The sequence below is a fragment of the Camelus bactrianus genome, chromosome 9, assembly GCF_048773025.1.
Source record: "Camelus bactrianus isolate YW-2024 breed Bactrian camel chromosome 9, ASM4877302v1, whole genome shotgun sequence".
In the NCBI taxonomy this organism is placed as follows: domain Eukaryota; kingdom Metazoa; phylum Chordata; class Mammalia; order Artiodactyla; family Camelidae; genus Camelus; species Camelus bactrianus.
Genome location: NC_133547.1, coordinates 61,556,880 through 61,583,019, shown reverse-complemented (window position 1 = coordinate 61,583,019; position 26,140 = coordinate 61,556,880). Strand labels below are relative to the sequence as shown.

Genomic DNA, 26,140 nt, shown 5'->3' with positions numbered 1-26,140 from the left:
AGGCAGACCCTGATTGGCCTGACCGCTGTGGAAGTCTGCGAGCGGCGGCGTTAAGCGCGTCGCCGCTGCTCCGGCCTAGGCGCGGGCCCGGGGAGCTGAATCTGCACCTCAGACCTGGAGCTGCGGTCGCTGCCATGGGCCTCCGCCTCTGCCCCTACCGCGCCGCACTGCTCCCGAGTGGCCTCCTGTTCCTCCTGATGCTCGCAGACCCGGCGCTCCCGGCCGGACGTCCCCCACCGGTGGTACTGGGTGAGGCGCGCGTCCAGTCGTGGGTCCGTTCGCTCGTGCGTGCAGCTTGGTGGGTTGCGGGCGGGGCTGTCTTCCAGTTAGTTATGCATCTGCTCCAAGCACGGGATGCAGGAGCGTATGACTGTCTCGTCACCTGAGTCAGTCTGTCCACTTTTCGCTATGCTGGGCGCGGGTGTGGTCAACCTCTTGCCGTCTTCTCCAGTAGAATATGGGGGTAAATGGGAGGGTTACCGTTCGTTTGTGCATCGGTCCGCCTGTTCATGTCAGTCCCAAGCCTTGCCTCGCCTGATCCGCATTTTTTAGCTGGAAAGACCGAGGTCTGGTAGGAGGTAGGGTGGCCTTGGAGTTGGCTCTCAGGGGACTCAGCGTTGACTTGGGCTTGGCTAGGAAGCTGTCTCCCTCCACCCTTCCAGCCCCTACACGTTTCAGAGGGCATTACTGAAAGGAAGCTCTTTGGGGAAAAGATTGCTGCTCTCCTAGCCTGCCACCAAGTCTCCCCCCTAACTTATCCATGGGTGGGATTGGGCCTGAGGAAGGAGGCCCAAGAGAATCTTAGGATGGCTATAAACAGAGAGAGGTTGAGACAGTGGTTATGAACAGATGTCAGACTTCACCCTTAACCTGCCAGACCTACTTGAACTATGCTATGTTGGGGCGAGGTGACCTCCCCTGCCTACCTCCTCCTTAGTCCTGACTCTGGCAATTGTACAGGAGTCACAGTATTTTGTTGTGTTGGCGGTGGGCAAGGATAAGACCTCTGTCCTGGGGGCCTTGAATGCCTAGTTCACGCTGTCACTCACCCCCCCCACCCCTACCCCACCACTGCCGCCCTGAACTACTTTGTTGGTCAGCTAGGATTCCTGAAGGCAGAGGCATGCTGAGGTATACATTACCTTCTGCTGCAGCATGACACTCCATGCTCTACCTGCTGGGAATATTTTAATGGGAATGATGCAGATCACAGAAGGGTAGAGTTGGCAGGCAGTGTGGTCCCAGGAGGTCCTCCACCAGGAGCTCTGGGCCAGTCCATGCTCTGGGGTATGCTGGGCCCAGGTTCCCCATGGGATTTGGGCAGATTTGGCCCTGGCTTTCCTCCCCAAGCTTGCAGGATGACACCCAGAGGTGAAGTCTATGCTGGGCAAACACAGAGAATCCACCACCCAGTTAGGGAAGGCTTCCTGAAGTATGCAGCTGGAGCTGAGGCCAGGAAAGAGTTCCAGGCAGAGGGAACTACATATCAGAGGGAGGGAGCTAAGCAGTTCAGGCTGTGTGGAATGGAGTGGGGGAAGGAGTGGATTGTGCTGATCTCGTGACTGTTTGGGTCATCTGGACTTTATCCTGGAAGCCTGCAGGGAGGCATGTGTGGGCCTAAAGAGTTGTGAGTATGAAGGGTGTGGTATTGGGAAGTATGTGGTCCCTGACTGGACTGGTCCCAGGCCTTTTCACCTGGATTGGTACTAACTGCACCCCTTAATTCATTCCACTTTTGATCATCCTAGATCACAGAAGAGAAGCCTCAGGAATCACCTAGGGGCACAGAGCAACTGAAATCCTAACCTGCCCAGCTTCTCAGAGAATGAGGCTGTTGGCATTATCCTGGGAAAGCCCATGATGGGCTGCAGACACACTGCTGCTGGGCACAGAGCAGGGACCTGGCCTTGGCTATCAGAGGATCAGCATCCAATGGTGACTGGTCCCTATGGGTGGGACCCACATTGGTGGTAGAAGAAGCAGAGGCCAGAGAAGAGATACAGAAGAAGACCCTGGGAAGTGGGAAGGGACTGTAGCAAGCCATTTCTACCTCTTCCAGCCTCAGTCTCCTTATCTGTAAAGTAGCCATAATGAGGCTATTCTCTCCCAGTGTTATTTGAGGTGAAAAGCACGTGGCTGGCTCTTGTCTTAATTCTATGCACAAAGGGGCTCAGGAAGTGACCACTGCTATTTTTAGAGGCCACAGCCTGGCCAGGGCGAAGGACATTCAGGCAAAGCAGATCTGGTGACTTCCTCTTTCATCTGCTTCCTCTTTGGTGACCAGGGTCTCTACACTGCCCTGCCTAGTCCACAGGCATGTCATCCAGAAGTACTCCCCACTTCTGCAGTTGCCACACCTGCCTCCTGTGGCTGCCCTGAGGACCCTGTGGGGTGGTGCACAGGTAGGGTGAGCCCTCTGCAGGGCTGGGTTCACAGCTGGAGCCCAGTTGCCCAGGAGAGCTGAGCTTGGTGTCCACTTAGTGATCATGGATCCTAAATGGGGATATGTTTGGAAAGTGTTAAGAGCATGGCAGGTGGGAGCAAGTGAGGCCTAAAAGGTCACTGAGAGTAAATAGACTGTGAGGGGCCATGAATGTTGGGTAGTGAAGAAATGGGGGAAGTGTCACTAGGGCCCCAGGGCTCTGTATGGACCGAATAGACCAGCTCAGGTAGAGAGACGTCATCCTTGGGGTCTGGTCACACCCACCCCTGCTGGGCTGTGGCTGGAATGGCATGTTGCTTCAGGATAGCCAGCACAGCGTCCAGATGTGCGAGGATGCTAGGGCCCTCCAGATGATCTGCCCTCTGAAACTTTTAGCAAGGTTTAGCAGCCCACAGGCTCTGGCTTTGAGCCAGGCCTGGGGACCTCTGTAGGCCAGTAGGTGCCAGTATGAGCTTCTCTCAAATGTGTTTCTGTTCATTGTCCCCCTTCACAAGCCTGTCCCAGATTGCCTTCTGTGGAGTCAGTTTTGGCTGGTTCAGTGGCCCACTACTCCATCCTGTTTCCTGATGCTTCTTTCAGGGTATACAAGACTCTGCCTACTCCACGGCCCGGGACAGCTCTGTGTAGAAGGCCTCTGGGTCTCCAGCCTTGCAGGCCCAGGGCCTCATACATGCTCTGTGTCCCCCTGCAGTGCCCGGTGATTTGGGCAACCAGCTGGAGGCAAAGCTGGACAAGCCAACAGTTGTGCATTACCTCTGCTCCAAGAGGACGGACAGCTACTTCACACTCTGGCTGAACCTCGAACTGCTGCTTCCTGTCATCATTGACTGCTGGATTGACAACATCAGGTGGGGGTGCCGCTCACTGACCCAGCCTAAAGAGGCCTCCAGAGCCCATTTCCATGTCATCTGCAACTCAAGAGACCTGGAAGTCGCTGACCTCTCTCCCTTCCCATTTCTTCAGTCTGGTTGGCACCACCTCTGTACTCTCCCAGAGAGAACTTTCTTCCCTTTTCTGCTGCTCATGTCCCAGTGCCGCATGCCCTCTATGTGCTCATTCCCCTCTATGTGCTCATTCCCTATATGTGGTTAGCCTCACTGTGGCCTCCACCCCTTCCCTTGCCTCTGACTTGGCCACACCTGCCCCTCCAGCTGCTTGTGCTTCCTGGGATATGCCAAGTTTCCAGCTTTGCACATGCTGTTCTTTCAGCCTGGAATCTACCTCTGTACCTTTGCCTGAAAAATCCCCTCCCACTCACTCTTCATGAAGTCTCCCTGCCACTCCCCAGAGCTGTTAACCTCTTCTTCCCCCAGGCCTGTTTTCTCTAACCCCCATTCCATGCCTGCCAAACATTGTTTCCAAAGGATGTTTTCCCCGTAATGAGATAATCATATAATCAGAATTACTGCTTATTGAATACAGACACTATGCTTTATTTTTTTTTGGTGGGGGGAGGGAGGTCCTTAGATTGACTGATAGATTGATTTATAGAGGAGGCACTGGGGATTGAACTGAGGACCTTGTGCATGCTAAGCATGTGCTCTACCACTTGAGCTATACCCTCCCCCTGGACACTATACATTTTACATACTTTCTTACGTTTAGGCTTACAGCAACCCTGTGAAATAAGTGCTGTTTTTAAACCTGTTTTACAGATGAGGAAATCTGGAAGCTCAAAAAGGTGACAAAATTGCTTAGGGTCACTCTGCTAATAAGTAGCGGAACTAAGATTTGAACCCAGAGTTGTGTGACCCAGAGCTAAGGTTCCTTCCCACACTGAGCTCCTTGAAGGCAGGGACTGTATCTCTTTTATCTTTATAGCTGTAGGGCCAGAAACACAATTAGTGTTCAATAAATATTTGAGCTGAATAGAGTCTCACAAATTAAGATTTTTTCCTCTGGAGGCACACTAGCTGGTTCTAGTTGGTTCTCCAGGCACCCTGTCTTTGTTTATGATGCCTATTTTGTTGACTCTTTCCTCTGTGTGCGATCAGGGTTATTTCTGGGCTGTTGATCTGCATTTCTATTTTTGTAGCAGAGACATGGTCTCAGGTACTGCCAGTTGGAGGTGCAGGCTGATACCAAGAGGGCCTTATCTGTCTTCGTTGGTCCTCTGACCTGCTTAGACTTGCATCCAGCACAGACTGCTTTGGCTTCCAGAACTTTGCTTAGTGGCCATTGAGATGGTCTGTAGATTACCCTGGAGAGAGTGGGTCCCCAGGATTTATTATTTGAGCCAGTGCTGGGTATCTTGTCAGCTTTCTGTGGCTGATCTTTAAGGGTGGGTGGGACTCAGGACCACTGAGGATTGCCTGAGGAGTGAAGGTCTAGCCTGTTTTCGTGGGCACATTTGCCTCCTTAGTATAAGGGGAGGCCAGAGCAGGGTTCCTAGCCAGGCACAAGGCTTTCCTCCCATCTCCCACCACCCTGTCCCCATCATTTCTATAGGCCTTGCCCACCCCCTCACATAGCAGTCACAGGTGCTCAGGCCCAGAGGTGGGGGTTTCTCTGTTGTGTGTTGCATTCTCCATCTCCTTTGCCCTGTGTTGTGTTATGGTGGGTGACAGGAGCTGGATTCATGGAGATGGGGTGATGGGAGCCTGCACAGTTAGGCTGCCTCCCTTTTGGGGTCAAGTGCAATGTTCATGGCACAGCCAGACCTGGCACGTCCCTCTCCCAACTGGATCTTCATTCTGGTGTGGGTGACACTGAGGAGAAGGGAATATTGTGAGCCTTGGTGGGAGTCCTCATTTGGATGTAGTTACTCTGATCTGTGGTTTACAAACTTTTTTTTTTTAATAATTTTTTTAAAATTTGGAGGTACTGGGGATTGGACCCAGGACCTTGTGCATGCTAAGCTATACCCTCCCCCGTTTTTTATAAACTTGCTCTGATACTTTTTGTTCTCCCCTATAGATCTGACCAGATCTGAGGACGGGAAGGCAATATGGCTCAGGATACAGGGCAGTACTGGGACACAGCAAGTTCAGTGTCACCTCTGGGTCACTGGCTCAATATTCCCTCCTGACAGGCTGATTTACAACAGGACTTCCCGTGCCACCCAGTTTCCTGATGGTGTGGATGTGCGTGTCCCTGGCTTCGGGAAGACCTTCTCACTGGAGTTCCTGGACCCCAGCAAAAGCAGCGTGGGTATGTAGTCCTTCCTCGTGCCCTCCAGGAAGGGGGATAGAGGTTCTGATGGACTCCTAGAGTGGGAAGATCCCTCTTGTTTGAAGGGGTAGCCTGCAAACTGTCTCTGATCAGTGTGAGCACAGAGCCCCATAATGATAACAAGCCTCAGGAGAGCTGTCTGAAGTAGATGTCACAGTCTCCTTGGCAGGTGTGGTGTGGGTGGCCGACGATGACTGTACTCTCTCTAATCCTGTGCATTTCTGTCTACAGGTTCCTATTTCTACACCATGGTGGAGAGCCTTGTGGGCTGGGGCTACACACGAGGTGAGGATGTCCGGGGGGCCCCCTACGACTGGCGCCGAGCTCCAAGTAAGTGGTTGCCCTCATTTCCTCCCTGAGGTCTTGGGAGGTGGGGACGAGGAGATCACAGCCACAGGCCCCGGGCTTTCCCCTACTCCCAACTGAATCTCTGGCATCTAGCCCAAAAGTCACAGCTACCACCCCTGGTCTATCTGTCTGGTCCTCCCCCCACCCTCACCCCAGGATTTCTGGGCCTCTGAGCCCTGGGGAAAGATAATGAGGCTGAGGAAGGGAAAAGGAGCTCCTTTGTTTCCTCTCTTCATGGAAACTGAGGAGGAACCAGACCCCTCCCACTTGGATTTTAGCACTCTCCCCACCCACCTAGTCCTGGGTCTGGCCTGAGACACAGGCCGTGGTTCAGACCCCAGGACCCTGCCTGCCTGACCCCTGCCTGGCTCTGGCCTGCAGATGAAAACGGGCCCTACTTCCTGGCCCTCCGCGAGATGATCGAGGAGATGCACCAGCTGTATGGGGGCCCCGTGGTGCTGGTTGCCCACAGTATGGGCAACATGTACACGCTCTACTTTCTGCAGCGGCAGCCGCAGGCCTGGAAGGACAAGTATATCCGTGCCTTTGTGGCACTGGGTGCGCCCTGGGGGGGCGTGGCCAAGACCCTGCGCGTCCTGGCCTCAGGTAAGACCCTGCCTGGCCCAGTGTGGGGGGACGGGGGCTGGTGTTGGGGATGGAGCCCTCTCTTTCTCTCTACCATGTCCTCCTGGGCCACACTCATGTCTCTTCTCTTGGGGCAGGACCCTTCCTTCTCCAGGGTCTTTTCCAAACATCTCTTTCCAAAGAAGAATCTAACACTACTTCTAAATTCACCTCTCCATTTGATGTCCCTGGTTATCTGTGTTAAGTTTCTTACAGCATGTACATGGTGTGGCATAACTGTCGGTCATACAGTGCACACATGTACACACACGCAGTGTGCAGGGGCCCAGCTGGCCTAATTTGGTTTGACTCAAAGTTCTTTGAAGGAGCCTTCTCCTTACCCCCATCCTCACTTCTTCATCCCCACCTTTGCCGCAGAGAAGGAAGTTTGGGCTATGATTTCCTGTTTATGAGTTACGCCTCCCTCTGTGGCCGTGGGGAGCCTCTGGGGGCAACGTAGGGAGGAAGCAGGTGCAGAGTTGTCTGGCCTGCTTGCTTGGTAGTTGGGAAAGCCACCTCCTTCCCTGTTCCTCTCCAATCCATCTGCCTTTTCATGGCTGTTAGAACCTGCCAGCTGTAGCCTTAGGGCTTTCCTCCCTCTGCCAGGACTGAGTGTGAACCCCAAGGACCTTCACTTCAGGAGCTGTGATCCAGGGCTGTGCCAAGCGTCTGATGAGCTTTCTTCCTTAAGTCACCAACATTGCCTGACCTACTTATTGGTCACCTGATCGTTGTGATCAGGTCAGACCCAGTGCCTCTCCCAGTAGTGACTCTGGATCGGCTGGACAGTGAATCTAGTTATAGTGAAGACTCATCACAGCCACCCACTCTGTCCAGCCTAGACCAGAAAGGGCATCCCCTGAGTTTGAGACAGGTTGCCATGGTGGAGTTCAGGTCTCGGCCCTTTCAGAGCTTCCCAATGAACCCCTTAGAGCTTTGGCTCAGATTCCGGGAAGCTGCTGTCTGGCCCTGGCAGTCCTGGAGTGGGGTTGGGGCAGGAGGGATGGTAGTCATGAACCCCTAGCTAGGGAATTCTCTTTCCTCAGGGGTCTTAGAACCAGGCCCCATCCGGCAGAGCTGAAGGCTTGCAGTCAGAGAGATGGAGTGATGGCTGGCTATGGGTCCTGAGCAGGGCAGAGGGCCCCTGTTCCCAAGTTCCAGCTCATCCCCCAGAGGTCTCACAGGCTGGTGGGTATGTTCATGTTGTTGGCATTCCTTTGTGAGAAAGACTCACTTTCTGCAGCCTCCCCTCCTCCCCTGTCTCCTGCAGGGCTGGCAGCCCAGGTCAGTGCCTGGGATGAGGCCAGGGCTGGCTGGCCAGAAGTCTGAGCCTAGGAAGAGAAAAATGTTTACATAGCTCAATGTAATAAAAGATTAAGAGGACCTTTCTGGGCTGCCAACCTGCTGATTCACCTTTGACAAGGTCAGTGCCCACAGGCCGGGTAAGAAGTGCCCTGAGGAGGGTATCATAAATCACGCTGTGGGTATATGTTGCTTAAATCCCTGGTGACAAAATGCAAAAGGAAAAAACAAGTCTTAGTTGAGTGCTTCCCAGATAGAGCAAAGATACGGGGAAACAGGGAAGCTGTAAGGGCGTTAACAGTGGAGAGATGCTGGGGTGCTGGCTGGGGTCTGGCAGGGGAATATGCTGCCCTGCCAGCTTGCATTCATTCCCGAGCACAGACTGACGGGAGCCCTCCCCTTGCAGGAGACAATAACCGGATCCCAGTCATTGGGCGCCTGAAGATCCGGGAGCAGCAGCGGTCTGCCGTCTCCACCAGCTGGCTGCTGCCCTACAACTCTACCTGGTCATCTGAAAAGGTCTTCGTGCGCACACCCACAGCCAACTATACGCTGCAGGACTATCACAGGTTCTTCCAGGACATCAGCTTCGAAGACGGCTGGCTCATGCGACAGGACACAGAGGGGCTGGTTGAAGCCATGGTGCCGCCTGGCGTGCGGCTGCACTGCCTCTATGGCACTGGTGTCCCCACGCCAGACTCCTTCTACTATGAGAGCTTCCCGGACCGTGACCCTAAAATCTGCTTTGGTGATGGTGATGGCACTGTGAACTTGCAGAGTGCCCTCCAGTGCCAGGCCTGGCACAGTCGCCAGGAGCACGAAGTGTCATTTCAGGCACTGCCAGGCAGTGAGCACATCGCAATGCTGGCCAACGCCACTACCCTGGCCTATCTGAAACGCGTGCTCTTTGAGCCCTGATTTCTGTGCCAGGTGGGGCTGTGGGATGGCTCGGCCACCGCTGCTCTCTTGGCTTGCGGGGCTACCATGGCCCGTGAGTTTAGCAGTTTATGACTGACCGTCTAAGGCCTTGGATCTTGGGTGGTGAAACGCCTGCCACGGGGACATGCTATTTCTTATCCTTCCTCTCTGCGAGTGAGGAAGGTAGAAGTAGTCTGGACTTACTTGAGGGACCCTTGATAGAAAGAATGCTGCTGATGGTGGAATTGTGACCTCAGGACTGGCTCTGCAGGTGGATTGGCTGGCACCTAGCCCCAATCCCCAGCTCTAGGGCCATATGTTCCTCCTACCCCTGTGGCCTTTTCACACTTGCTCACCAGGCCCTGGCTCCTCAACCTTCCTATGAGGGGTATTACTGAACTGTGGCCCCTAAGATGGGCTTGTTGTCCCTAGGGTGAACCTTCTCACACACTGGCCACAGGTCAGCCTGCTGCTGGCCATGGGTGACTGGAGCTATTGGCTTCCTCGTGGCCTAGCTGCTCAGATAGGCTGACTATGGCTTTCTAGGGGCAGCCCAGATCCCCCTGCAGGCAGGGGTGGGTTGTTGTGTGTTCTCCATGGATTCCAGGCCCTGGGGCATTCACTCCTACCTCCTTTACCTCTTAGAACAGCCTAGCTCAGATTGGGCAGCAGGTGGTCCCTGGTTCTGGGGGCTGTGTCCCAGGAGCCCTGATCTCCTTCATTGGGCTGTTGCCCACAAGACTGATGCTGGCTCCCTTCGCCCTGGGACTGTGGTTCAAGCAGGAGAGCAGGGCCCAGTGCCATGGCCCTTTGGGTATTCATGAAGAAAGAGAACTCAAGGAAGCAGCCAGGGCCATTCCGAGCTGCCATGAGCTGCCTTCTTGGTAACCCACCACTACAGTCCCACTCTGCTCAAGTGGGCTGGCACAGGGCTGAGAGGAGGTAGGACTCTTTCCTACTCTGCCCAGCACTTGTCCCCACCAGGCAGCTCAGTGGTGTTTCGTCAGCAGGGACTAGCCCAGAAACTTGAGTAGGCCCCTGAGAGCCAGGTGCCTTGGGGGTCCCTTGGGGGTTTTCTTTCTGCTCCAGAGGTGCTGCATGGATCTGTGCATAGCAGGGATGGAGAATCTGGATCTGCCTTGGTGGCAGTGGTCTCCAAGTGGGCAATGGCTATAGGCCAAGACTTGGGTCTAGCTTCTAGGGTGGGGCTCCAAAGCCACAGTCAGGCTGGACTGTGCTGCTGTCCTTCAAGGTTTCTGTGGAATGGAAACAAGGTTTCTCTGTTGCATTCATACCCAGCATCTGTCTCTCCCTTTGTTCTTGAGTTGTGGGCCCCGCATGGGGCTCTGAGCAGGCTGTACCTCAATTCTGGCAATAAAAGTATTTCAGATGCTGTAAAATCCTCTGGCTTAGCCTCTGCTCTAAGCATGAGAAGAGTGAGGGGGCTAGAGAGGCAGGAAATCAGGGGCTAGACCCTGACCTTTCCTGGGACCCTGATAGGTTCTCAGCACCAAAGCATGGCTCCTGTGTACTTCTATGGGCTTCATCCTCCTGCCTCCTTTCCTGGAATCTAGTTCCTCTCCTGGGACTAAGAACCAGGACCTGAAACATTCCCATTGGAGTGAAGCTCCCCCCTCCCTCTTCTCCCATCTGGTCAACAGGCCCTAAATGCCACCCCAGAGCTAGGGGCCAAGGACAATCCCACAGGACTCCCCTTCCCAGCCTTCTGTCCTCCTTCAGCTTGCAGGTCTCAGCATCCTTTTAACTCAGAGTTCTTTTTAGGATGCCACCCTTCTACTTTGCTTTGTCAGTACCCACCATCTGTCCCTTTTTGAGGACAGAGTGAGACTGACAGAGGGAGACCAAGATGGGCAGAGAGAGGGACTGAGACTGGGGACCAAATGGAGATGGATAAACGGAGAAACAGAGTCCAAGACAGGAAGCATGCATAGGGATGGGATCCAGGACTGAATTTTGTGGTGCAGAGCCCAGAGCTGGGGGCCAGTGAGGGTGATGGGAGCCCCAGTTCCTGCCTCCTCCACAGAAGCCTGGCCAGCCTGGGCTTCAGGCGCCAATACACTCTGGGCCACTAGAAGGCACTCCAAACCTACTCACTGCACAAGTTATTGGCCAAACCTGGAAGAATGGGTGGCCCAGAGAGGGTGAAGTTGCCTAGGAATACATAGATCCAGTCACATCGCTGGCCTTGGAAAAAGGATGACAGCGTGAAAGGAAGTGAACCCTTATCCCTGGGTTCCCTAGGTCCTGATGAGCCTGACTCTTAGCTCTGCCCTGACACCTACCCACTCATGCTACCCTTATTGATGGCCTTGCAGCCACCTTCTCACCTTTGACCCATTTCAGCCCTACTTTCATTCTTGATTTTACAGCTGCAGTGAAAGGACATGGAGCCATCAGGCCTCAGGACCAGCAGACTGAGGTTCAAGTCTTAGCTCTACCAGCTCCAGCCAAGTAGCCTGGGGAGTCTCCTGACCTCCCGGAGCCTCAGACTGCTCATCTGAAGAACAGTGATGAATAAATATACCGTGCAGGGTGGTCCTGAGGAATATTGGTGGTATTTGAGAATATCTAATTCAGTGCTTGGTTCATGGTGGGTTTTCTGCCAGCAGGCTGCTATAACTGGATGTGAGACAGTGAAGCCAGAGGTTCTCTGAGCTGGCAGGTCATATATGCTGCTGTTACAAAGACAAGTGGCCTGGCTGCCATTGAGTGACACAGGTGTCCAGAGCCCTTTCTCTGCCAGGCCAGGGAGGCAGGAGGAACTGATCCAGGGGCAAAGCGTTAGACGCTAATGACTCCAAGTATATACATGCAGACATACCTCAGAGATATTGCCAGTTTGATTCCAGACCACCACAACAAAGCAAATACTGCAGTAAAGTGAGTCATCTGAATTTTTTTGTTTCCCAGTGAATCTAAAAGTTGTTTACACTATGCTGTAGCCTATCATGTGTGCAATAGCACTATGTCTAAAAATAATGTACCTTAATTTAAAAAGTACTTTATTGCCAAAAAATGCTAACCATCATCTGATAACACAAGTTGCTATAAACCTTCTATTTGTAAAAAAATGTAATAAAGGGAAGAGCAATAAGACATAAGGTATGCCTGTACTCTCATTCACAGTTAGGGAAGATATTCCAAGCAGCACAAAGAGGGCAGCACTGGTGAGGACTCTTCAAGGATCACCATCTCAGGTCTATAGGGTGGAGGATGGAGGCAGAGGAGATACAAAGTCATTTCAATCTGTATTTTAGAGGGACCGCCTACCCTGTGGGGACGAGTTAGAGGGAGCAGGGATTGGGAGGGTATTACAGCTGGGGAGAAGAAAGCCATGAGATGCAGGACCTAGGGGGTGGACAGGAGGAGGAAGGGTCAAGGGTGCTGCCCATCTCTGGCTGAGTCACTGGGCGGCAGGGAGAAGGGTTTTGTGTGTGATTTAGTGAACACATGTCTGGGAGAAATTACTCCACGGCCCAGGAGAGAATCATGGCTTGAGATGTGGACAGGAAGCTAAAGGGTATGGGTCAGCTGCCAATGAGTTCAGGAGGCCCTACACAGAGTCTCAAGAGTTGCAGAGGGGGACTCCTAGAAGGAGATGGAGGAGGAACAACCAGAGGAAGAGGAAAGGAGGGTGTAGCTCCATCAGGATGGGTCAGGCAGAATGAGGACGGAAAAACTTCCTCAAGCCTGAGCCCCAGGAAGGCCTGGAGTTGGCTTTGGAAGCCCCACGGTGTCCCTGTGTCTGTGGGGCCTCAATGCTTGTGTGGTGGCCTGAGCTAACGGAGATGATGAGTCCTGAGTCTGTGTCTTTCTCGGGTCTCTAGGCAGAGGGTTGGCTGTGAAACGGATATGGAAGCTTTTTAGAGCTCTTTCTTTGAGATGTATGTGTTTCCCCTGGGTGTGCGGCCCAGGCCAAGGGCCACAGAGGAAACGAATTGGGGGGGGGGGCATTTAGAGGTCCCCGCGGTAGCGTCCCCTCCCTCGGAGGCCCCGAGACTGCAGGGTTGGGGAGCAGCCATCCAATCTGCGAGGTGGCTGGGCCCAGGTCGCGGCCCCTTGGGAGCTAGCCGCCAAGCGCGCGTAGAGGCTGTCCCCGCACACGTGGGCGTCGGAGCCCGGCCGTCGAGACTGCAGAGGCCGGGGCGGCCCCCTGGGGCCCGGAAGGGCGGCCGCCCGCGGGCTCTCCGCGGGGCCGCGCGCCCTGTCCCGACGCGGCGCGCGCTGTCGCGATCCGGCGGTCGGTGACGTGGAGGGGGCGGGGCCTGAGCGGTCGCGGCGGGGGCAGCGGCAGCGGCAGCGCGACGGAGCATCCTGGAGGCGTTGGGCCACCACTAGGTAACGGGCCGCGGGCGGGCGCACCGGGGCGCGGGGCCGGAGGCGGGGGACCAGGGCCCGCGCCGGGGGAGCCGGGCAGGGGCAGCAGCACTGCAGCCGAGCGCGGGATGCGGGGCGTGCATGGCGTGCGGGCCGCGGCTACGGCCACGTGAGAGACGCTGCTGGTGAGAGCGTGCCCGAGAGGGACGCTGTGCGCGCGAGAGGGCCCATGAGCGTGAGGGGCCTCCAGGAGTGAGAGAGACTCAGGGGGAGGTTGTGAGAGTCCGTGGGTGTGAGAGAGACCGCGGTCAGAGTGGCCCTGAGTGCGACACTGAACGCGAGAGAGACTGTGTGAGGTACTCCAATGTGAGTCTGTTGGTGAGAAGGAACCTGTGCTGCGTGTAAAACTCTGAAAGAGAGAAAGACCGAGGGTTCAAGACTGAATATGTGTGAACAGGAGCAGAGCTTGGGCCCTTGGGGAGACTGTCTTGTGCTGGGCTGGAAGTCTGGCCTGTTGGAGGGAGAGGATGGTGTGCTCCTGCTATTAAGATTCTTTTTAGTGTCTTCATATCCTGTCATCTTGTTTGATCGCCTCCTGCCGTAAGTGGAAAGATACTGGTGAAACATTCTGAGAATTCTTCACTAAGCAATGAGCAGACAGGCTGGGCACCACGTGTGTTATGGTCAGTTGTAGGCAGGAATCGATATTAAATTTAACATTTGTTTTTGAGTACCTCTTGTGTGCACTGGACTGTGTGCTTGGTGAAAAGAATTCAGTTTCTGCCCTTGATGGGGGAAAAAAAGCACTGCCAGCGAATCTAGCGCCTGTGCTCTCAGAATACTCAGCCATCTGGTGCTTATCTCTGAGAGCTGCTCCCTGATTTGAAGATCTGGGAGGAGCAGACTTTTGAAATCCTGTGAGTGCTTTCTGAGATCATTTTCAACTTTCTTTTGCCTCCTGGGAGGCCCTTGAATAAACGGCCCAGGCTGCCAACTTTGCTAAGGTCCTGCTGTGTGCTTTTTTTGTTTCCCAGCTTTGGTCTCAGATTGTCATCCAAGTGCTTACATTTGATTTTTGTTTCCTGACAAACATGTTGGAAAACCATAAGCCTGATTTTTCTCCTGTCTTCCTTCTTCCCTGTCTGGCTGTGGACATATTTTTATTACAGATCAAAAGTAAATACCAATTATGTGACCTATCTCCCTGGCACTTCTTGGTACAGGAAATTTCCTGACCTCTGCACTCTGTGCTTCCTGCTGTAGTCTCCAGGATGTGTGGATACTTTTCTATTAAAAGTGACGCAAGTGGCAAATGGTGCTCATGGGATGTGGGACTCTGGGAGCAGCAGCTGTCAAGATGTGCATGATCTGAAATGACCAGACTAGTTCTCTGACACATGTTCAGTTACACTGTGGGTGTGATGGAACTTCTCAGTAATTGAGTGCTACCCCTGCCGGGCATGGAAAAATTAGATTTGACAAAAGGAAATATCATCCTTCTGATTAGTAGGTTCATTTTTTGATAAGTTGCCTCTCACTCTTTGTTGCAGAGATTAACTGGCCAAGACGGAGAAGTGGAATTAGGCCTGGCTGTGGATACTTCATTTTCTTCTCTGTACCCGACCATTTACGATGGGGTGGCTTATGAAAGTGTGATGTTTATGCATTTCCGCTCAGGTGAATATTATTGCTCTGTTCTTTGTTTGCTTTCTTGGATCTTTGCAATTTCTAAAGAGTTTTAGTTAGTTATTTGTGTACAGTATGAACATGATACTAGTAAAAAGATTGGCTCACATGTAATTAATAATTATGTAACACTATATTATATAAATTATATATTTATTATATTTTATCTCTTTCTAAAGAGTAATTGTGGTGGTTTATAATTAAAGATACTTGCAATGAGGTTGTTAAGAAGAAAGGAAACTAAAGTGACAGAAAAGACTACTACTGTTGAAAAATGAGGGTATGATTGGGAGCTGAATTTGATCTTGAATTTCCTGGTATCCTAGGTGAAAAGACAAATGTAAAGAGTGACATAGTTTTTGTTATTTGATAGAAGTACAATAAATAAATATATATATGAAGTTTAAGCATTAAAAATTAATGCATATTCACTGTGGAAATTTTATAAAACTCAAAGTATAAAAAAGAAAAAAATCCTCTGTGTTTTCACCACAGATAAGATTTTTGGTGTATTTCTCAAGAGAATTTTTCTTCCATAGTCATCAATTATAAAAGTTTTAAAATCTGGATTGTAAAAATATTCTTTATAATTGAACTTTGAAAGAGCCTTTTTTTTTTTCCTTGAAAATTGCATGTGATAGTTTCATGGTGAAATTTTCATGAGGAGATTTTAGTGGTCTGGTGAATTCCTTTATTATCTGCTGCAGGAGTTTGGAAAATAGGGTGAAAACCTATTTGGAAGCTGCATTGTGTCCTCACAAGTGGGGTTTAACACTAGTTTTTCAAGATAGGAACTTATAGGGTACGCAGAATTGTTTATTGGAAATTGTCTTCAACAATGATTTTAGAGACAGTGTATTATAGAGAGAGAGAGACTGAGACACACACAGAGGGACACAAGGGGGTATTTGGAGAATGATGGCAGCCAGGATGTTGAAGAAAAGATAAAAGTTGTTAGAAGCAGCATGAGCAATGATGTATTTGTCTGATGGGCTGTGGAAACCTTGGACTGCTCCAGGTTCTGCAAACTGCAAGAAATTCAGTGTGACTGGACCATGGGTGGGACTATATGCAGCAGGGGATCTAATGATAAGGCCCTGCTAAGAAGGTTGGAATTGATCCCAAAGACCTCAGGCAGCACTTGAAGGAGGGTTTCTAAATGTGCTCTAATACCAACAACCCAGCAGATAGTAAGGTTGGTATTCTATTGTGAAACTAGAGGAGCCAAAGCAGCGTTTTTCCCTGTTGGAATGCTGTCTCCCAATGCTGATCTGCCCCCAACTTCCTGCATGGAGGTAGGTCCTCTTGTAGGTGACAATTTTTTTTTCCTTGAAATTCACATAATTACTTAGATAAGAACTGTGTTGGGACATTCCATTTTCAGAGCTTCTAGATCCTTGTGATTTTATGTCTACTTGTTCTATTGATGACTGAGAGGTGTGTTGGAGTCAGCTACAGTTGTGGATTTGACTGTTTTTCCTTTCAGACCTATCCGTTTTTGCTTCATGTGTTTTGATGCTATGCTGTTGGTGAAAGTACACATTTAGAATTGTCTTTTTGGTGAATTGACCTCTTTATCAACATATAATGTCCATTTTTATCCCTAGCAATACTTATTATTATGAAGTCTCTTGTCTGATATTAAGTTACTCCCCCTTTCTTTTGAATAGTGTTTATGTGGCTTTTTAACCATCTTTTTACCTGTAACCTGTTTATGTCTTTATATTTCAAGTGGGTTTCTTGTAGATTATATGTTGAGTTTTGCATTTTTATCTGATTGAACAATGTCTATCTTTTAATTGTTGTGTATAGATCACTTACATTTCATGTTATTGATATGGTTGGATTAGAATCTGCCACTTTGCTAGTTGTTTTCTATTTTCTGTTTGTTTCATATGTTCTTTGCTCCTTTTTCTGCCTATTTTTGAATTGAGTATTTTTTATGATGTTTTATCTCCTCTGTTAGCTTATTATTTATACCTCTTTTAATTTTTTTTAGTGGTTGCCCTAGTTTCACAGTATACATCTTTAGTTAATCACAGTCTACCTTTAATATCACATCATTTTCACACATAAGAACCTTACCACAGTATAGCTTCCAACTCTTCTTTCCTATCTTTGCTATTGTTGTCACACATTTTATTTTTATATATGCAATAAGTTAACAATGCTTTGCTACTATTTTTGCTTTAGACAGTTTGTAATATTTTAAAGCAATTAAAAGTAAGCAAAAAATACATTTTTTAATATTTACCTTAGACCATTTGATATTGTTCTACAACTCTTAGATGCTCTGTTCTATTTTTTTTCACATTTTGACTCATGGTTTTCATTTCTCTGCTGAAATTCCATATCTGTTCCTGTGTGCTGTCCAACTTTTTCATCAGTCTTTAATGTGATTAATCATAGTTATTTTAAATTCCCTGATAGTTCCAAATCTGGATCATCGCTAAGTCGATGATTAAGTTGCCTCTTTTTTTAAAATATATTTTTATTGAAGTATAGTCAGTTTACAATGTTGTGTCAATTTCTGGTGTACAGCACAATACTTCAGTCACACAGGAACATACATACATTTGTTCTCATATTCTTCTTCACCATAGATTACTACAAGATATTGAATATGGTTTCCTGTGCTATATAGTATAAACTTGTTGTTTATCTATTTTATATATATTAGTATCTGCAAATCTCGAACTCCCAATTTATCCCTTCCCAGTCCCTTCCCCACCTGATGACCGTAAGTTTGTTTTCTATGTCTGTGAGTCTGTTTCTGTTTTGTAAATAAGTTCGTTTGTCTTTTTTTTTCAAACATTCCACATATAAATGATATCATGTGGTATTAATTGTTGTTCTTGCTTTTTTGTATTGCTTGTGATTTGTTATTGATTGCCAGATGTAATACAGGGAATAGTAGAGACCGAGGTACATTGTCTTTATTCTGGGAAATGGGTGCACCTCTTCTTTTGCTAGCCTGTTAATGTGGAAGTTTTTTAGGAGATGAGTTGGATTTGGGTTTTTTTTTTTTTTTTTTTTTTGGTAGGGGCGAGGTAATTAGGTTTATTTTACTTATTTTTGGAGGAGGTACTGGGAATTGAACCCAGGACCTCATGCATGATAAGCATGAGGTCTACCACTTGAGCTATACCCTCCCCACCATTTGTGTTTTCTTGTTGCTATGGTTACTGTAGGTGCACCAGTGGTTTCAAATTCCTCTGGTGTTTCCTTGCCCTTAGGGTTGGATTGTTGAAGGGTAAACCCTGGGCTTTAGGTCTTCTTTGTGGACATACGCTTCAGTGCATAGTCTCCCACAACTTTGTTGCTGGGTGCTTGCTAACCTGGTGGTGAGGAATGGAGGGGTTCTCTGTTGTCTTGGTTCAACCTCAGTCTTAGGCAGGCCGTGTTTCCTTGGATCTGGGTGGGTGGATCTTTCTGGGTGGTCCTGCCACCTCTGATGGTCTGGACCAGAATTTCCTGCCCCTCCTTGCAGGTGTAGAGGGTTTGTTTTTTTTTTTTTTTTTTGGCCTGTCCCCTGCTGCCTTGAGGGTGATAGAATTTGCCCTTTTCCCAGGGGCTTAAGATTTTTATTCCTTAGAGAGGGAGCAGGTGGACCTTTGTACTTTTCCCAGAGCAGTGACTGCTTTCCTCCTTAAGGCCAGCACTACTCAGAGGCTTTCTCTGGCCTCGTAATTCTTGTGAACACCCACTGAAGTCTCACTGGAGGAGAACCTCTGAGTGTCTGTGGCTCTTGCTAACCCACACTTGACCTTTAGTAATTAATTAAAAGTTGTACCTGAATTCTTCTTACCTGCCTGTATGGCGGTTCCATTGTTGTCCCTCCACTGCAGGTAAGCTAGAACTTGCATCTCTTTTGGAGATACCTGTTTTTCCTTAAATTTGTCTGGTTGGTTGGCCTGTAACCTCAGCTCTTTAATGACTTCAAGGGAGTTGTTGGTACCTGCCATCTTGGCTGACGGCTCCCCGCTTGAGTGCTTTTTCTTCCCTTATCCCCGCTTGAGCACTTTCCTTCCTTTTCCCCTTCTGAGCAATAAAGCAGCTGTTCACTTAATTAAAAAAAAAAAGTTAAGTTTTGTAGATTGTCTGACTTTTTCTTGTCATTGGAGTGGGAGGGACACTTTTTCCAGCTTTCTACATCTTAAGTGGAAGTTAAAAGTGAGGGAAATTTTATGTTATACTTTTTTTTTTTGAGTAAAGGTAGATTTATTTAGAGAGATACATAGTATAGGCTATTTTAAAAGGCAAGAGAAAGGCCACGAGGTGTGAGGGTTATGTGCTCAGGTTAAAGTAAAAGTAGGTACACACTCCATAGACAGAGTGCGGGCCGTCTCCGAAGATGAGGGAGTGAAAAAGACCTATACTGTTTTTAATTTCCAGTGAAATGAGCTTACCTCTTTTCCCTCCCTGTGATATTGTGATTAAATATATATTTGGTCTTTGTCCACTGTCCCTGTCACACAGCTCCTGTAATTGTCTAATAAGAGCCGAGCCGTAGAGTCATCTTTTGTTGTATTAATTTTGTTCCCAGTTCCTGAAATATCTCCATATCAATAAAGGTAAAATGAATGTCTTTTGTTATTTATGTAACAAGCTCCTTTCAACACACCTGAGTTGATTTTAATGAGGCGATTTTTGGAAAGCATCTAGATCCTCTTAAGGATAGGGTGCTGCTTGCCAGGGGGAGCAAGCCAGTGATTAGAGGGTTGGAATTTTCAGTCCAGGCCTGACCTCCTGGGAGGGGAGATGGGGCTGGAGGTTGAACCAATCACCAGGGGCAATGATTTATTCAGTTATTTATGCATTTGTGATGAAGCCTCCATATGAAACTCAAAAAAATGGATTTTGAGAGCTTTCAGGTTGGTGGACATGTGGAGGTGGCTGGGAGAGTGCACCCAGAGAGGGCATGGAAGTTCTGGCCCCTTCCCCCTACCTTGCCCTCTGCGTCTCTTCCATCTGGCTGTTCCTGAGTTATATCCTTTATAATAAACAGGTAATCTAGTAAGTCAACTGTTTTCCTGAGTTCTATCAGCAGCTCTAGCAAATTAATTAAACCCAAGGAGGGGGTAGTGGGAACATCTGATTTATAGCCAGCTGGTCAGTAGCACAGGAACAACCTGGCCTTGTGACTGGCATCTTAAGTGGGGAGTGGGCGGGGGCGGGGGCGGCTTTTTTAAAGAATTGAGCCCTTAACCTGGGGAATCTGTTGCTATCATCTCCAGGTAGATAATATTAGAATTGATTAATTTGTAGCAGACACCAGATCTGCTGGCTGTTGCAGAACTGTTTGATATATAGAAAACCCACACATCTAGTGTCAGAAGTCCAAAAAGAATACCTGGTAGCCTGATCCCCCCTCCCCACCAGCTAGGGTCTGATGAACAGGGGGAGGCTAGAGTAGCCACTGGGGCCAAGTTCCTGCTTGCTTCCTCGTTGAGTTGAGTGGAAAAGGGCAACCTAAGTCTCTGCACCTGCTCCTTTTTTCTTTTAAAGGAATGTGAGGAAGGGGAAAAAGGCTTTTCCTCTACCTATTTTATATTCTCTGGCTGAGGCCTTGTCAATTAGACTGGCAAAAAAACAGATTAACAAGAGAAAAACAAGTGAGTTTGCAAACATGTGCCCATCACGCACATGAAAGCACTCACTGATCAATGAACAGCCTGCACCTGACCCCTATGCGCCAATACAGGCTCTTTAGCTGTTTCCTGATTTTATTTTCACGCGTGCCTGGGCTCACCTGACAGACACGTGAAAAGAAGTATTTTCGCACATGCCTGTGTAGAGTAACCTGCATGGCTTGGTGCCAGGAGTGAAAGGAAAAGTGGTGCTGCCTTAAAGCCAGGCCTCTTAATAAGCAGGGTAGGCCCACCCAACTCTTCTGGGAGTGGGGGAAGGCTTATTAGTGCTGCAGGGGAGCTTTTTCCTCTTGGGTTCAGGCCTAACTCTGGAGGGGGAGTGGGACAGGTGAGGCAGGAGTTTTGGGTGGGGCTTGTGGAGATTGGTGTTTTCCCTGAGAAGTACTCACTCTTGAGTGCCTGCGGCTCCCTTGCTCTGAGCTCCATGAGGCAAGGTTCCAGCACGTCCATTGTTGTTGACTAGATGAGAAGCTTCTGGGAAGATGACGTGCTGATCCCGTTCTTATCCCTGGAAATCATCTCTGTGACCTTAAAGGACTGACTCTTGGGTGGGGATCAAATGACCTACTAGATTCCTTTCTCCGGAAGATGAGGTAGGAGTGGGGAATCTGAATTCCTGATTCCTGGGGCACAGGAACTGGGGAAGGGAGAAAGCCCTGCTGAGGGTGGGATCAGGAAGGTGCTCGTCTTCCTCTGACAGGTTCTGGGTCCTTCATAGGTAGGTTGGTGTGGAATCCAGTGTCCTTGGGATTTCTGGAGAGGCCTAACTCTAATCCAAAGGTAGTAGTAGGGTGTGTGTGTGTTTGTGTGTGTGTGTGTGTGTTATGTGAGCACGCTTGCGTGTTCCATCTCCTAACAGGATGCCTTTCAATGCCAGACCTGTGGATAAGAGAAGCCTTGTAGCTTTGATTGGGTGTCAAGAGTCCTGTTTTGGAGGGAGTCTCTTTGCAGCCCCAGGTGCAAAGGGGCATGCTGAGGAGGGAAGCAAATAAGCCAATAGCAGATGAGTCCCACCTTAGAGTGCCTGCTGGATGTTCTTTCTCCACCTAATCTTCTTATGTTATTCCTCTCTTCTGGGCACTTTGGAAAAAGAAAGGCATTGAATAGGCAAGCAGCAATGTAGGAAGTAAGGTGGTGGTGTGGACACAGTGAGACACTGATGTGTATTTTCACGAAGGTTCTCTCCTTGGTCCAGTCTCTGCAACAGTGATATACCCTTGTTTTAGCATCTTCCTAGCCCTTCTCACCACCTGCTATGTTCTTTGCTGGCCTGAGAGTAGCTACAGACTTCTCCCTATGTGACTGTAGAAGTCCCTGTTTATGTTTGGGTGGAGGTGGGTGGGTGTGGACAGTGAGAGGCCTATCAGACTGGCTAGGGCTGTGAACCTGGTACTGGGATCCTTGTCTTCTCTACAGGGCAGGTTTGCAGGTTTTAAGTTGGTAAGAACAGAGGAAAACCTACACCTCGGGGAGGATCCATGCTATAGATAAACCAAATGCCAGCCTAACCTGGGCATCAAGCCAGGTGTCTCTTGTTGTAAGTCACCCTCACATTGTGCCTGATCCCTCATGGTGTCTCTCGGGGAGTAGTGGAGGTCAGCCTGCCTCCATTTCTTTGTATCCTGTGGTGGGAACTGAGACAGGCTCGTTGTATGTACTTCGGTCTGTGTATGAGTCATGCTGTCCCTACAAAAGAAGAGGACAGGGAAACCTGCCTGCCTTGCGGGTCTAAACTAGAGCCTTACAAGCTCCTACCCTAGACTGACACACTTCTGTTCTTTGCAGGCCATAGTAAACACAGGTGTGAAGGAACCATTTGCCATGGAAACCAGGGAACTGGAGAGCCCCACACCCACTTACCATCTCATTCCTGAGGCCAGCCAGCCCAGGGCAGAAGAGGATGTCAGCACGCTACCTCAACAGTCCACAGAAACTATGCAGCTGAAGAAGGAGATCTCTCTGCTGAATGGCGTCAGCCTGGTGGTGGGCAACATGATCGGCTCAGGAATATTTGTCTCACCCAAGGGTGTGCTGGTATACACTGCCTCCTATGGGTTGTCGCTGGTCATATGGGCCATTGGTGGGTTTTTCTCCGTCGTGGGTGCCCTTTGCTATGCAGAACTGGGGACCACCATCACCAAGTCAGGGGCCAGCTATGCTTATATTCTAGAGGCCTTTGGGGGCTTCATTGCCTTTATCCGCCTCTGGGCCTCCCTGCTAATTGTTGAGCCCACCAGTCAGGCCATCATCGCCATCACCTTCGCTAACTACATCATCCAGCCCTCCTTTCTCACATGTGAGCCCCCGTACCTGGCCTGCCGTCTCCTCGCTGCAGCCTGCATATGTAAGTCTGGGGGATTATGTGTGGGGTGTGGGTTCCTTTAATAATGCCAATGATATTTTATATTTGAACAGCATATTTTGCTCTTTTGTGAGAAAGAGAGGCATTTTAACCTTTGAAGAAGTAGTTTCACCGAAGTCATTTGATCCTGAAAGATCCTGAGGGGGAAGTTTGAATCTGTTTGTGGCTTTTGGTGCCTCACATTCCTTCCACTCTTGGCTGTCCCTCTGTTCCCCAATCTGTGTGACAGGTTGGTGCATGTCTTACATTTGTCTTGTCAGGTGTTTTGATTGGAGTCAACATTGCTCGTGCTCGCTTTGGCAGCACATATACTAAAATTGGAGTCAACATTGCTCGTTGTAACTTAACCCAGAAAAAAACAGCAGTGCTGAGGTCTTTATTCTGCTGCTCAAAAAAAAAAAAATAAATTTGCTTCTCAGGTTTTAATCTTAAACAATTTTAAAGCCATCAGTGAGGAAATGGACTTCTCTAGTCTGGCGGTCCCAAGATACTATGTCCCTAGGGCCCACAGGACGACTCTTTCCTGCCACTGCCACTCTCTGCAGCCTGTTCTGAGCAGCAGGCACCACACCAAAGTGGCTTTTTCCCATTGGTGTTTCAAATTTCTTTTCAGTGACTTTGTAAACAAGCTCGGTCTGCAGCCAATGAGGAAGGTGGCTTCTACCCCGTATTTGGGTTTCTGAGGACAGAAGCTGAAAGATCCCAGTGGATCTCTCTTTATTTTCCTTTTCCTCTTATGAGGGAGTAAAGAGAAATTCTGTGTGAAATCACTGAAAAGGAGAGAAGATTATTGTGAACTTAGTCTAGTAAAGCTAGTGTTTTGACTGAGAAGTGGCCCAGAATTCCCTGTGTTCCTTAGCAGTGTACTGCCAGAGACTCTTAGTTATGCTCTGTTCTTTCCATATCTTGCTTGCAAAAGCTCTGGCAGTATGTGCAGTTTATCCATAGTGTTAAAAATAGACTGAGAGTACCTTGGAGTTAACAATAAAGAATTGTATAATACGCTGTCCCTCCTGACTTTGAGGAATTTATTAAAGACAGATGTTAAATGGAATTGCTCCACAGATACCCCTGGGAGGAGGAAAGTCCTCAGCTGTGTATCTGATAGGGTTTCTCCTGGGGGGCTGTGGCCTGATTGAGCTCTCCGAAAAAGGGGATAATTTTCTGATTATAAAATACAATCATTAAAGAGAAAATTAGACTCAAATCACCTGTAATCTACCACCAAGAGATGAGTACTTTTAGTAGTTTAGTCATGTCTTCATTTCTTTCTGTTGCAGAATTGGAATCATACTTTGCACATAACTTTATATTCTGCTTTTTAACTTAGTTTATCATGGATTTTTCCCCCTTTTTGTGAAATGTTCTTCAAAAGAAACATTTTAAAAAGAAGTATATATGTCTTTTTTGTAATTAAAAGGTAATGCATAGACTGTACGATTTGAACAATGCAAAAAAAAAAAGAAAGTTAAAATCACCCATGATTTTTACCTCTCACACAAATGTTATTACTATTTGTGCAAAATACCTAATAGTATTTTTCTTCTGTGCTTGTCCATCATTTAAAAAAAGTACCCTTGAAAAATAACAACAGCAAAAAATTACCCTTGAGATCATACTCTTTGTGGTTTGTATACTGCATTTAAATTTTTTTAATGTTTAATCCCTTTCATCAGATATTCTTAGAAAACATCGTTTGGGACACATAAGCAGTTTCCAGGCAGTGTAACGTAGTGGTTAAGATCATAGGTTCCCATGCAGAACTGGATTTGACTTCAGCTTTACCACTGAGTAGCTGTTGACCTTGGAGGAGTTACTTAACTGTTGCTTAGTTTTCTCATTTGTAAAATGGAACTGTTGATTGTACCTGTCTGGAAAGGTACATTGTTGTAGGGAATAAATGAGTCAATACATGTATAGTACTTCTCTCTGCCTGGCATATTAAGTGCCCTGTAATATTATTATTGAAAATAATGCTGCTGTGGAAATCTTTGCATATAAATTGTTTTCAGAATTTCTTCATATTTTACTAGGATAGAATTATACAAGAGAAATCCTTGTGTCTAAACAATTAAATTGTTGTAAATTTCTTCATCTTACCCAGTTGCTTTCTAGAAGGTTTTGTGAGTTTGCATTCTTATCTGAGCACCTGAGAGTGCCTGTGCACTGGTCTCAGGATGGACTTAGGATGAATTCCAAGAATAACCAAGTCAAATGGCACCTCTGTTCATAATTTTTCATATGAATATTTTTATTAGTTAAATCTTTTTTCCTTTATGATTTTTCCCATTGTTTTTTGTGCTTAGGAAGCCTATTCCCACACCAGGAACTGATCTTTTGATTGCAGGAGAGACCTCACCTCTTAGAAATGCAAAGTCATGGTATCTCATAACTTCTTTCATTGAAATGTACTTTTACCCAGATGACTCAGTATTTGAAATCCTGCAAACCCCCTGTCTCTGAAACCAAGGCTGTTCCATAAGGCAGGCCTGAGGGTGGGAGCTTGTCAGAGGTGGACTTAAGCCAAAAAACCTGTGCATCCCAACAGACTAGGTTTAGGGTTCACTTTACTTCTCTTCTTGGAAATTATGGTATAGAATTAGATGTGTCATCCAACAGAGCTGGAGTGTGTGGGAGGGAGTTTCCTTGGACAGGTGGCACTGAGAGCAGCCTGGGCTCAAAAGACATAAATTGGAAGAAACCGATTAGGTCATAATTAGGGAAAAAACAAAGATCTGCACTGAATCCAGGGTGAGGCTTGGGTAGGATAAGATAATTAAGTTAGTCTTGAAACTGAGACATGAGAGAGGTTCAGGTTGTTAGCTGGGAGACTGCCGAAAGAAGTTATAGCCATGCCAGGCTAAGCAATTAAAGTTCCATCCTAGAAGAAAGGGCCCAGGCAGTCTCCGTATAACTAACTCTAGGGCAGAGCTGCAAGCCGGTGGCCCACGGGCCCGACTTGGCCCACAGATATATTTGTTGGGCATGCACAGTGTTCTAAATAATTTTTAATTACTTGCCAAAATTTGAAAGTCAGGACTTGCCCTTTTCTTGAAAAACCTGAAGTTCTGGCAAACTTGAACCCATATGCTGGCCTGACACAATCAGCTACATTTGAGTAGTGGTAGCTCCTTTAAATGGAGCATATATTTTCCAGTTCACCCCAGTCTCTGACTCCCTCTTGTTTTATATCCAGACATTCTTGTCTTTGCTAATTTATATTACCTTCTTGGACTGTGAAGGCCTTGCTCTTCCAGATCCTGGCTGCCAGCAGCCTGCCACCCCAGTCTCAGGTTA

The 26,140-nt window shown here is 48.4% G+C and overlaps 2 protein-coding genes and 1 non-coding gene across 8 annotated transcripts in view; 2 read left to right on the top strand and 1 right to left on the bottom strand.

Annotated features, from left to right (window-relative positions):
* PLA2G15 (phospholipase A2 group XV) lies at window positions 1–10,206 on the top strand. Of its 3 annotated transcripts, none has more exons than XM_045522280.2 (6): window positions 1–249; window positions 3,135–3,291; window positions 5,475–5,593; window positions 5,846–5,944; window positions 6,469–6,568; window positions 8,295–8,437. In XM_045522280.2, exons 1-6 carry the CDS (start codon window positions 135–137, stop codon window positions 8,302–8,304), a joined length of 600 nt encoding a protein of 199 aa, XP_045378236.2. In that variant the 5' UTR covers window positions 1–134; the 3' UTR covers window positions 8,305–8,437. The 3 variants fall into 3 exon arrangements, with proteins under 3 accessions (XP_045378236.2, XP_074226640.1, XP_010960814.3); XM_074370539.1 differs by having other exon boundaries at window positions 2–249; window positions 5,490–5,593; window positions 6,344–6,568; window positions 8,295–10,206; XM_010962512.3 differs by having other exon boundaries at window positions 5–249; window positions 6,344–6,568; window positions 8,295–10,206.
* Window positions 10,207–13,005: 2,799 nt separating this feature from the next.
* Window positions 13,006–26,140, top strand: part of SLC7A6 (solute carrier family 7 member 6) — a 30,549-nt gene continuing 17,414 nt past the window's right edge. The window contains exons 1-3 of one of the 4 annotated variants that reach the window (XM_074370535.1): window positions 13,006–13,165; window positions 14,695–14,821; window positions 22,267–22,825. In XM_074370535.1, coding sequence (XP_074226636.1) covers window positions 22,303–22,825 — 523 coding nt within the window. In that variant the 5' untranslated portion in view covers window positions 13,006–13,165; window positions 14,695–14,821; window positions 22,267–22,302. The other 3 variants (XM_074370534.1, XM_045522283.2, XM_010962518.3) reach the window with 3 other exon arrangements.
* Window positions 17,910–17,983, bottom strand: TRNAD-AUC (transfer RNA aspartic acid (anticodon AUC)). Its single transcript has one exon. It is a non-coding gene; the product is annotated as a tRNA-Asp (tRNA).

Coding starts and splice junctions, on each gene's coding strand:
- PLA2G15 (XM_010962512.3), top strand. CDS start 135: ATGGGCCTCCGCCTCTGCCCCTACCGCGCCGCACTGCTCCCGAGTGGC. Junction 3,292..5,474: donor TGCTGGATTGACAACATCAG/GTGGGGGTGCCG, acceptor CCCTCCTGACAG/GCTGATTTACAACAGGACTT. Junction 6,569..8,294: donor CCTGCGCGTCCTGGCCTCAG/GTAAGACCCTGC, acceptor CTCCCCTTGCAG/GAGACAATAACCGGATCCCA.